Source organism: Xenopus tropicalis, chromosome 3, assembly GCF_000004195.4.
Source record: "Xenopus tropicalis strain Nigerian chromosome 3, UCB_Xtro_10.0, whole genome shotgun sequence".
Taxonomy (NCBI): Eukaryota; Metazoa; Chordata; class Amphibia; order Anura; family Pipidae; genus Xenopus; species Xenopus tropicalis.
Genome location: NC_030679.2, coordinates 148519807 through 148532675, shown reverse-complemented (window position 1 = coordinate 148532675; position 12869 = coordinate 148519807). Strand labels below are relative to the sequence as shown.

Sequence of the window (12869 nt, the reverse complement as noted above, 5' to 3'; positions counted from 1 at the left end):
ACCATAATTTGAGTTATTTACGTGACGGAAAAGTCAAATCAAGAAAAAAAATCTAACTTGACCCCCTTAAACTCAAGGTCCCAAGCATTCCACATAACACATCCAACACCAGTTCTGTTATACAGATAGGAAAGAACATTTTACATTTGAGTTTTTGGTTTTTTTTGCATTCAATAAATACTAGACATTCGAGTTTTCGAACCATAACCATAATTTGAGTTTTTTACGTGAAGGAAAAGTCAAATCAAGAACTCGACCCCCTTAAACTCAAGGTCCCAAGCATTCCAGATAACACATCCAATACCAGTTCTGTTATACAGAAAGGAAAGAACATTTTACATTTGAGTTTTTGGTGTTTTTTGCATTCAATAAATACTAGACATTCGAGTTTTCGAACCATAATTTGAGTTTTTTTACTCGCAGGAAAAGTCAAATCAAGAACTCAACCCCCTTATAAAACTCAAAGTCCCAAGCATTCCAGGTAACACATCCAATACTAGTTCTGTTTTACAGAAAGGAAAGAACATTTTACAATGGAGTTTTGGGGGTTTTTTTGTATTTAATAAATAGTAGACATTCAAGTTTTCAAACCATAACCATAATTTGAGTTTTTTATGCACAGGAAAAGTCAAATCAAGAAAAAAAAAATCAAACTCCACCGCCTCACACTCAAGGTCCCAAGCATTCCAGATAACAAATCCAATACCAGTTCTGTTATACAGAAAGGAAAGAACATTTTACATTTGAGTTTTTGGTGTTTTTTGCATTCAATAAATACTAGACATTTGAGTTTTTGAACCATAACCATATTTTAGGTTTTTTACGCTTAGGAAAAGTCAAATCAAGAACTCGACCCCCTTAAACTCAAGGTCCCAAGCGTTCCAGATAACACATCCAATACCAGTTCTGTTATACAGAAAGAACATTATTAGCCTATACACGCTCAACCAATTCACCCTACGCTTCCACGTGTTTCTTTGCAGATGAATGGCTGGATCTGGGCCAGAACTCGTTCCAATAACATTTCATTAGAGCACTTTCACTGTGTGTATTGTGCATAGAATAATGATGATCTAGTTGTGTTATTCTCTCGCGCTAGCACAATGCATTGAAATGCCCAACCCGCATATTTTGTTTGAAGCCATCTCTATTTACGGTGCTAATATTTTTGGAGTCCATGACTAACATAGGAACTGTAGTTTATTAGTTGTAAGTATTTTCCCAACCTAGAACTCAAGCATCTTTTTCCGGAAGCCTCAAAAGGCAAGTCGTTCGTCAGTGTGTGCTTACAGTGTGTAACCCTCTCTACAAGTGGGAACAAGTGCTTGGGTGTCAATGGGAGTCTTCCAGCTATTCAGTAGGTGCCAACCAGTTCAGAAGCAAAGTGATAAAGATGCCCTGGTTTTCATGGGTGCCCTAAGGACATGTTTGTGTTACACTGATAGACACCATTATCCCTATACCTAGGGGTTGGTTCATCACAGAGTTTAAATCCCGAAATGGGTAAAATTCGGATTAGATCCGATAATTTCTGATGATCGGAAATGTCACAAAAATGCTTATGAAAAAATCGTATTAGTCACGATAATATCGTATCGGCGATCCGAAAGTCACAAAATTTTCATATCCGAACAATCATAAATAGCGGGAAAATCTTTCTGACGTTGAACCTTCAGTGCATGATTTTGGAAACCTCCCATAGGGCTCAATGGCACTTCAACCTGGCCAATAAATAGGGCTCAATGGCACTCTGCAGCTCCAACCTGGCCCAAGGAAAGTCTCCCATAGGGCTCAATGGCACTCTGCAGCTCCAACCTGGCCCAAGGAAAGTCTCCCATAGGGCTCAATGGCACTCTGCAGCTCCAACCCGGCCCAAGGAAAGCCTCCCATAGGGCTCAATGGCACTCTGCAGCTCCAACCCGGCCCAAGGAAAGCCTCCCATAGGGCTCAATGGCACTCTGCAGCTCCAACCCGGCCCAAGGAAAGTCTCCCATAGGGCTCAATGGCACTCTGCAGCTCCAACCCGACCCAAGGAAAGTCTCCCATAGGGCTCAATGGCACTCTGCAGCTCCAACCCGGCCCAAGGAAAGTCTCCCATAGGGCTCAATGGCACTCTGCAGCTCCAACCCGGCCCAAGGAAAGTCTCCCATAGGGCTCAATGGCACTCTGCAGCTCCAACCTGGCCCAAGGAAAGTCTCCCATAGGGCTCAATGGCACTCTGCAGCTCCAACCTGGCCCAAGGAAAGTCTCCCATAGGGCTCAATGGCACTCTGCAGCTCCAACCCGGCCCAAGGAAAGCCTCCCATAGGGCTCAATGGCACTCTGCAGCTCCAACCCGGCCCAAGGAAAGTCTCCCATAGGGCTCAATGGCACTCTGCAGCTCCAACCTGACCCAAGGAAAGTCTCCCAGAGGGCTCAATGGCACTCTGCAGCTCCAACCCGGCCCAAGGAAAGTCTCCCATAGGGCTCAATGGCACTCTGCAGCTCCAACCTGGCCCAAGGAAAGTCTCCCATAGGGCTCAATGGCAATCTGCAGCTCCAACCCGGCCCAAGGAAAGTCTCCCATAGGGCTCAATGGCACTCTGCAGCTCCAACCTGACCCAAGGAAAGTCTCCCATAGGGCTCAATGGCACTCTGCAGCTCCAACCCGGCCCAAGGAAAGTCTCCCATAGGGCTCAATGGCACTCTGCAGCTCCGACCCGGCCCAAGGAAAGTCTCCCATAGGGCTCAATGGCACTCTGCAGCTCCAACCCGGCCCAAGGAAAGTCTCCCATAGGGCTCAATGGCACTCTGCAGCTCCAACCCGACCCAAGGAAAGTCTCCCATAGGGCTCAATGGCACTCTGCAGCTCCAACCCGGCCCAAGGGAAGTCTCCCATAGGGCTCAATGGCACTCTGCAGCTCCAACCCGGCCCAAGGAAAGTCTCCCATAGGGCTCAATGGCACTCTGCAGCTCCAACCTGACCCAAGGAAAGTCTCCCAGAGGGCTCAATGGCACTCTGCAGCTCCAACCCGGCCCAAGGAAAGTCTCCCATAGGGCTCAATGGCACTCTGCAGCTCCAACCTGGCCCAAGGAAAGTCTCCCATAGGGCTCAATGGCACTCTGCAGCTCCAACCCGGCCCAAGGAAAGTCTCCCATAGGGCTCAATGGCACTCTGCAGCTCCAACCTGACCCAAGGAAAGTCTCCCATAGGGCTCAATGGCACTCTGCAGCTCCAACCCGGCCCAAGGAAAGTCTCCCATAGGGCTCAATGGCACTCTGCAGCTCCGACCCGGCCCAAGGAAAGTCTCCCATAGGGCTCAATGGCACTCTGCAGCTCCAACCCGGCCCAAGGAAAGTCTCCCATAGGGCTCAATGGCACTCTGCAGCTCCAACCCGACCCAAGGAAAGTCTCCCATAGGGCTCAATGGCACTCTGCAGCTCCAACCCGGCCCAAGGGAAGCCTCCCATAGGGCTCAATGGCACTCTGCAGCTCCAACCCGGCCCAAGGAAAGTCTCCCATAGGGCTCAATGGAACTCTGCAGCTCCAACCCGGCCCAAGGAAAGTCTCCCATAGGGCTCAATGGCACTCTGCAGCTCCAACTGCAAAAAATATGCAAGGTACGAAAACTTTGAAAAAATACGATTTTTTTGTATTCGGAAGCGATCGTACTTTGATAAATGGGACCCATAGACTTGGGGGCTGATTTACTAAAATTAGGGGTTTTTTTTGCCTTGAAAGTCGTATAAACTCGACATGATGTAAATTTCAATTAAACTTGGTCATTGTTGTATTTATAAAATAATGCTTGAATCGTTCGTACTAAAATTACGAGTTTACATTCGAAAATCTTAAAATTTCGAGTTTCAACACACGTTCGTTTTCATGAATACTCTTTATTTTTCCATTATGTGTCCAGGACAGGCTGTCCCTCCTCTACTATTCTGAGCCTCCATAGGGCTCAATGGTACTCGACAGATCAAACCTGTCGAATTGTTTGTTATTTTTTTTAGGAAAAATTTCCAAAAAACTCAAATTTTTCGAGAAACAATATCAGAGAAATCGAGTACTGGCAAAAAAAACCTATTCGTAAATCTCTAAAATATCTAGAAGTGAAAAAAATCAACTTTTTTTTTGAAAATTTGATTATTAAATGTGCCCGTAGTGTTGTAATACCAACATTGCTAATCAGTCTACAGATACCCAGAGTCTTATTATAGAAAGCTGAAACTTGTACCTGGCCAAGGTCATGGGCCTATAACAGCTGGTGGGAAAAATGAACACGCCTCGGTCTAAAATTACTTGCAAAAAACAGGGCACGCATTAAAAAAACCTTTCAAAATGTGTTAGTGGCACATATAAAAAAGCTCGGCCCAAAGTTTCGGCCCAAAACAGGGGCCTTCTTCAGGGGCTATGCAAAAAGGTGCAGGCCCTGTTTTTTGCAAGTAACTGTAGATAATATTTAGGCTTAGAAAAACCTTTCAAAATGTGTTAGTAGCACACATAAAAAAAACAACGCATTTCGGTCCAAAACAGGGGCCTTCTTCAGGGCACATGCAAAAAGGTGCAGGCCCTGTTTTTTTGCAAGTCACTAATATGGAGGCTTAGAAAAAACCCTCCTTAGAAAACCTTTCAAAATGTGTTAGTGGCACACATAAAAAAAAGTCAACGCGTTTCAGGCCCTAACAAAACAGGGGCCTTCATCTGGGGACATGCAAAAAGGTGCAGATACCTGAACAACTCCATATTAGCTATAGTTACTTGCAAAAAAAAACAGGCCCTGCGCTTTTTGCATGTTTTCCCCTGAAGAAGGCCCCTGTTTTGGGCCGAAACGCGATGGGTTTTTTTTTAATGTCTGCCACCATTAAATTTTAAAAAGTTTTTCTAATGCGTGCCCTGTTTTTTGCAAGTATTTTTAGAGTGAGGCATGTTTCATTTTCCCCACCAGCTGTTACAGGCCCATGACCTTGGCCAGGTACACGCTGATATCAGTGAAACTCTAAAAGCCTTAGGATAAGCACATAAAGTTTCGGCCCTAACAAACCAGGGGCCTTCATCTGGGGACATGCAAAAAAAGGTGCAGATACCTAAAAGCCTCCATACTAGCTACAGTTACTTGCAAACAGGGCCTGCACCTTTTTGCATGTCCCCTAAAGAAGGCCCCTGTTTTGGGCCGAAACGCAATGGGTTTTTTTTATGTGTGCCACCAATAAATTCCCTGTTTCTTTGCAAGTAATTTTAGAGTGAGGCATGTTTTATTTTCCCCTCCAACTGTTACAGGCCCATGACCTTGGCCGGGTACACGCTGGCCCTGTTTTTCGCAAGTAACTGTAGCTAATACGGAGGCTTAGAAAAACCTTTCAAAATGTGTTAGTGGCACACATAAAAAAAACTCAACGCGTTTCGGCCCTAACAAAACAGGGACCTTCATCTGGGGCACTTGCAAAAAGGTGCAGATACCTGAAAGCCTCCATATATTATACAGTTACTTGCAAAAAACAGGGCCTGCACCTTTTTGCATGTTTCCCTGAAGAAGGCCCCTGTTTTGGGCCGAAACGCGATGGGGATTTTTTTATGTGTGCCACCAATAAATGCCCTGTTTTTTGCAAGTCATTTTAGAGTGAGGCATGTTTAATTTTTCCCACCAGCTGTTACAGGCCTGTGACCTTGGCCGGGTACACGCTGATATCAGTGAAACTCTAGAATAAGCACATAAAGTTTCACGAGCGGCGAAACGCAGAGCGTTATTATAACCTGCAATAAAATAAATTGTTTTAGTGAGTCTGCAATGTTTATTATCTCATAAACTATTTCACATGCTCCGGGCCGGCCTATGGAGGAGTTGGACACGCTCTGCTGAGACGATTGTCTTGCAGAGATAATGATTATAGCGTTGGCATGGCCCCCTTGGTGGGTTGCTCTTCGGTAGAATGCCAAGTGGAGATACATAATCATGGGGAACGGCCTTTAGGACTAGGGCTACTAGGCCTATTTTTCTGTTTATGGCTTTGTAGACCTTGTTTAGTTTGAACAAGTTCTGCTGTTGTAGGAGGTCCCATTTGAGCAATGGTATTTAGTCTTTTTTTAGCTCTTGAGGGACCATCCCCTAAGGTTCCCCTTTAGGACTAGGACTACTAGGCCTATTTTTCTGTCTGTATGGCATTATTCTTTGTAGACCTTGTTTAGTTTGAACCAGTTCCGCGGTTGTAGGAGGTCCTATTTGAGCAATGGTATTTAGACTTTTTCAGCTCTTGAGGGACCATCCCCTAAGGTTCCCAACTAGGGGTTTGGGGAGCAGTGGTAGTAGCTGGGAAACCCAGCCCAAAGCCTGTTCAGGGTGGACACATATCTGTAGACCTAAATATCCTTGCAACTATGTTTCATTGGCCAGTAAAAACAATGGTTTCATATCTCTGTAACCTTCTTGGAGCTAAGAAGCTGTTCAAAGAGGGCCCTGATGCTAAGCTGAGCTAAGAGGACTCTGAGCTAAGAGGGCCTTGACCAAAATTTGGCCTCTAAAGAAAGGGGTAGGGCCAGTGCTACACATTAGAACTGCTTTCAGCTAACCTATTGTTTCTCCTACTCCCATGTAACTGGAGGAGTCCCAAGCCGGACTTGGATTTCTTACTATTGAGTGCTATTCTGATACCTACTGGGAGCTGCTATCTTGCTCCCTTCCCATTGTTCTGCTGATCGGCTGCTGGGGGTGAGGGGGGGGGGATATCACTCCAACTTGCAGCGCAGCAGTAAAGTGTGCCTGAGTCTGAGCTTTCAGCCAGCGCTACACATTAGAACTGCTTTCAGCTAACCTATTGTTTCTCCTACTCCCATGTAACTGGAGGAGTCCCAAGCCGGACTTGGATTTCTTACTATTGAGTGCTATTCTGATACCTACTGGGAGCTGCTATCTTGCTCCCTTCCCATTGTTCTGCTGATCGGCTGCTGGGGGGGAGGGGGGGATATCACTCCAACTTGCAGCGCAGCAGTAAAGTGTGCCTGAGTCTGAGCTTTCAGCCAGCGCTACACATTAGAACTGCTTTCAGCTAACCTATTGTTTCTCCTACTCCCATGTAACTGGAGGAGTCCCAAGCCGGACTTGGATTTCTTACTATTGAGTGCTATTCTGATACCTACTGGCACGACTACAGATATAATGGTGTGAGCAAGCTCTTGTGTATGACTGATACGTGAACAAACAGCAATTGTTGTGTTAGTGAAGATGCACAGAGCAATAAAATGTTTATGGGCCCGAGTGGTGTTAAGACGATGTACGAGAAGGTGACTTTATATCGCTAGGTGATGTGGAAATGTAAACACTTAAAGGGACAGTTCAGTGTAAAAATTAAACTGGGTTAAACAGACAGACTGCGCAAAATAAAAAATATTTCTAATATACAGTAGTTAGTTAGGCAAAACTCTCATCTATAAAGGCTGGAGTCTAACATAATAGCCAGAACACTCCTTCCTGCTTTCAGCTCTCTATCCTCTTAGTTAGTCAGTGACATGAAGGGTGGCCACATGGGACATAACTGTCAGTTAGTTTATGAGCCTGCAAGTCAGATTCAAATGCAAACTAACTGACAGTTATGACCCATATGGCCACCCTTCATGTCACTGATTGGTTACTGACTGCTAAGAGAGCTGTAATGGAGGAAGGCAAAACAACCGCAATGATGTGACAAAAGGGGCGGGGCCTTGCGGCCATGTGCCTGTATATTCAGAAGCCGGAAGAGGCAGCCGGCAATGTTAGGTGACGGGCGGTGACCCCCAAGTGATGTGCCAAGGTGGGCCCCAAACCCGCCCAACCTGTGGGACCCCCAGGTATCTTGTACTACTTATTTTTCTATTCAGCCCCTCTCCTATTTATATATCAGTCTCTCTCTTAACCCACTCCCTGGTTACTAAGGTAAATTGGACCCCAGCAACCAGATAACTGCTGAAAGTCCAAACTGCAGAGCTGCTGAACAAAAAGTAAAATAATTAAAAAACTACTAATAATAAAAAATGAAGACCAATTGCAAATTGTCTCAGAATATGATTCTCTACATCCTACTAAAAGCTAACTCAAAGGGGAACAACCCCATTTAAAAGACAAGGAAAGTCCGAAGTCAAAAATGTGACCAGGGAAAGGCATACCTAAAGATAGTTCTGTGGTTCTTAATTCAAAATGGAGTTTGGGGCCGACTATTTCTTAATTTCACTTGGAATCTAAGCCAAGTATTGGTATCTGTTCCACGGGCCTAAAGTCCAACCAGAGTTGATAATGTTAATTGGTCTTCTAGAAAGCAGAGTGGCAAAGGTCTCATAAAAATCCAGCCTGATAATATCTCTTTCTCTGCCCCAAGAGTTATACAGGGAACTCTGAGTATCACTCATGTATTATAAGGGGTAATGTACCCCCTACTGTAGATGATAAGGATATTAGCAGTCACTGAGGGGTTCTGTGCCCCCCATATAAAGGCACAAGGCTGCAGGCTGAGTTATACAGGGAACTCTGAGTATCACTCATGTATTATAAGGGATACTGTACCCCCTACTGTAAATGATAAGGATATTAGCAGTCACTGAGGGGTTCTGTGCCCCCCATATAAAGGCACAAGGCTGCAGGCTGAGTTATACAGGGAACTCTGAGTATCACTCATGTATTATAAGGGATAATGTACCCCCTACTGTAAATGATAAGGATATTAGCAGTCACTGAGGGGTTCTGTGCCCCCCATATAAAGGCACAAGGCTGCAGGCTGAGTTATACAGGGAACTCTGAGTATCACTCATGTATTATAAGGGATAATGTACCCCCTACTGTAAATGATAAGGATATTAGCAGTCACTGAGGGGTTCTGTGCCCCCCATATAAAGGCACAAGGCTGCAGGCTGAGTTATACAGGGAACTCTGAGTATCACTCATGTATTATAAGGGATAATGTATCCCCTACTGTAAATGATAAGGATATTAGCAGTCACTGAGGGGTTCTGTGCCCCCCATATAAAGGCACAAGGCTGCAGGCTGAGTTATACAGGGAACTCTGAGTATCACTCATGTATTATAAGGGATAATGTACCCCCTACTGTAAATGATAAGGATATTAGCAGTCACTGAGGGGTTCTGTGCCCCCCATATAAAGGCACAAGGCCGATGCCGTTACACAGTTCACATACTCCAAGAGTATTAAGCAAACACCTTGCTGTCATTAGAAGTTAATATTCCAAGACAAATGTTAAACTGATTAATAATATTTAGTTCTAGACACAATTTATCACGTTTTATTTATAATGAAGCGCTTTAATTCCCTGACAGCTTTATAGTTCTATTCAGTATTGGGTAATAAACATGTTTCTATTGCTTTATGCTGGGCAAAGTACAGTAAAGTTACGGAAACTCCTCTCCGGCGCCGCTGTACCGCTACCCGAGCCAGCGATCCCTTCTGATCTAACATATCTGCTGCCCTTTGCCATCGTGTATGGAATGGAATAATACTGTCCCTTCCCAATGCCAAGGCTTCATCATCTCAATGGAAGGAATCTCCCAAAACCCATGTACTGATCTGTAATAGTTACAAACACTGACACCTAGTGGCAGCAACAGATACAACAGCCCTATTGGGTTTATTTAATGGTTAAATGATTCCCTTTTCTCTGTAATAATAAAACAGTACCTGTACTTGATCCCAACTAAGATCTAATTACCCCTTATTGGGGCAGAACAGCCCTATTGGGTTTATTTCATGGTTAAATGATTCCCTTTTCTCTGTAATGATAAAACAGTACCTGTACTTGATCCCAACTAAGATATAATTACCCCTTATTGGGGCAGAACAGCCCTATTGGGTTTATTTAATGGTTAAATGATTCCCTTTTCTCTGTAATAATAAAACAGTACCTGTACTTGATCCCAACTAAGATATAATTACCCCTTATTGGGGGCAGAACAGCCCTATTGGGTTTATTTAATGGTTAAATGATTCCCTTTTCTCTGTAATAATAAAACAGTACCTGTACTTGATCCCAACTAAGATATAATTACCCCTTATTGGGGCAGAACAGCCCTATTGGGTTTATTTAATGGTTAAATGATTCCCTTTTCTCTGTAATAATAAAACAGTACCTGTACTTGATCCCAACTAAGATATAATTACCCCTTATTGGGGCAGAACAGCCCTATTGGGTTTATTTCATGGTTAAATGATTCCCTTTTCTCTGTAATAATAAAACAGTACCTGTACTTGATCCCAACTAAGATATAATTACCCCTTATTGGGGCAGAACAGCCCTATTGGGTTTATTTAATGGTTAAATGATTCCTTTTTCTCTGTAATAATAAAACAGTACCTGTACTTGATCCCAACTAAGATATAATTACCCCTTATTGGGGCAGAACAGCCCTATTGGGCAGAGTTATGGTAGGAGATCCAAATTACGGGAAAAAACCCTAATCCGGAAAACATGACTGATATCCATAGCCAGATCTCTAACTGCCTAGTCTTAGAAAACCCTCAGCTAATGACCGATATCACTGTGATAAAATGGCATCCATGTGATGGTAGAAGTTCCTAAAAAAACTTGAAAAACTGCTGCATATATATCCATTTGTACATACTGTAGTTTTTCGATGTTCCTTCAGAGCGGCCCACACTAGTTGAAGTTTGCCACGTGACTTGGTAGAAGGTTTGAGAAGTAACGGTGACAATTCTTTCCTTAGGATATCTTCAAGCCTCTCGGGCACTGATGATCACATCGCTGGTTTTTGGATTTTTTTCCTGCCTGTTGGGGATGATCGGGTTGCAGTGCACCAAGGTTGCAGAAGACAACCCCGTGGTAAAGGGCAAGCTGGCTACTGCAGCAGGAGCAATCTCAATTTTCGGAGGTAAGATATTATGTCTTCTGGTCATTTAGAACCAAAGAAATATTGAAGTGATAAATCCACAAGGTTAGAACTTGGAACTTTCACTTTAGTTAACGTTTTATGGTTTCAATGTTCATTTGGTTCAAGATGTAATATGAAGGTGAACCACCATGTGGATTGATCTTGGAAGTTAATTAGATTGAACAGAGGTTACACATGGTTCAATTCTTTATGCATGGGTCTTCTGGTCATTCTGTCACTTTGATCTCAGGAGGAGGTACATGGAGTCAAAACTGTCTTGTTAACATCCTAACGCTCTGATTGGCTTCAGGTTGGTCTAGTCATGGGAATACTCCGATCCTATGGGTTGACTGGGCTTGCTCATCTCTTGCTGGCCAATTACTTTCTTTAGTTCTGTCTGCAGCAAGCTTACAATTTAAAAAGGTAACCATAACATTTAGTACAACTGATGGGTCCTGGTCCTGATGGAGCTGAATATTGTCTGATTTGTCTTTCCACAAGACTGACCATGAAGGTCAGGTCTCCACCTGAATAGTCAGCTCTGAAGAGAAATAAGAGCTACCAACCCCATGGCCCTAGTTTGTTTCTGATGATCTATCTGCCTGTAGAGGATACCTTAGCCCTTGTGTGTAGAAGACATCTCAATAGGCTATCCATGGCTGACTGCTGAGGGAAGGGAGATAAAGCACCAATGTGACCCTTCGATCACAAGCTTCTCATCTGAACTTTCTGTTTCTTTCCCACTAGGACTCTGTGCCGGTATCGCTGTTTCATGGTATGCGTTCAACATCACTAAGGATTTCTTCAACCCTCTTTACCCAGGAACAAAGTAAGTGCGACAAAATGAGGGACAACATATGTGTTAACATAACGGCAACAATCACAATTGCAGGAAGCAACATGAAGCTATCTAGCCTTCATGACTTGCAGGCTACTGGTTCTTGTGGTCTAGGTATTCGAAAAAGGATACCAAGTCTTGATATATTAATCAGGTTGGGAAGAAAATGCAGTGGGCTGGGTGGAAATCCAGTAGGTTGAAGACCACATAATCCTGTATATGCATCATATTATGTGATCAGATCTTTGGGTCAAGCACCAAAAGTTCAGAGTCACGTTGGCAAAGCATCCAAGATATGTCCATCAGACCAGATTCCCGTATCTTTATATATTCAGCCATCTTTAGGCCAGCTCATTTTTTCATTGTATATTATGGGTAACTGTACTTAAATCTATGTAAAGAAGCACTGTGCATCCCAAGCTATCGATCCATTGGGCAACATGGACATCTAAGCAGCGTTAAGATGAAGCAATTATATATTCAGTAAACAAATTTTCAATTACATATTCAGTTATTTAACGTGTTTTGACCCCCCCTGCAGGTATGAGATCGGGCCTGCACTTTACCTTGGTTGGTCAGGGGCGCTTTTGGATATAGTTGGTGGAGCTATACTCTGTTGTTCCTACAAGACTCAGGTGTCTGCAGCCAAAAAGTAAGTGATATTTATTTGATATATGTATATATCAAGAAGCTTTCCATTGGGCGGGGGGTTTCAATCAGTTCTAAAATATGGTTTATGGGTGCAGTATTTCACATTGCCTGTATTGAACCAATAGAGCAGCGGTCCCCAAACTACGGCCCCCCCCAGAGGAATTTACCCGGCCCCCCGCTGCGTCCTCCAACCTGGCAGTGGAGAGAGAGGACTCAGCGGGGAGCGGCACAGGGGAGCTGAGATGAGGGACGGATTGCGGACCGGGGGGACTGGTACAGGTGGGACTCATCAGCGTTAATGAACGTAGCACCGGGGGGGGAGGAGTTGGGAGGTAATGTGAACAGTCTGGTTTGATGGTGGTGGCAGGATATGAAAGAGGATGTGGGCTAATTCACCAGCAATCCCCCCCGGTGATGGCAGTCCGGCCCCCCAACAGTCTGAGGGGCCCTTGATCCGGCCCCTTGGGTCAGAAGTTTGAGGACCGCTGCAGTAAAGACTTGTCAACCATCTCTTCGCCTGAGCTGATTAGTATTAA

General features: G+C 44.2%; 1 protein-coding gene across 1 annotated transcript in view; it reads left to right on the top strand.

Annotated features, from left to right (window-relative positions):
- Positions 1 to 12869, top strand: part of cldn15.1 (claudin 15, gene 1) — a 29783-nt gene that overhangs the window by 16215 nt on the left and 699 nt on the right. The window contains 3 exon segments of the mRNA NM_001102909.1: positions 10680 to 10844; positions 11592 to 11673; positions 12224 to 12334. Of these exon segments, the coding sequence (NP_001096379.1) occupies positions 10680 to 10844; positions 11592 to 11673; positions 12224 to 12334 (358 nt within the window).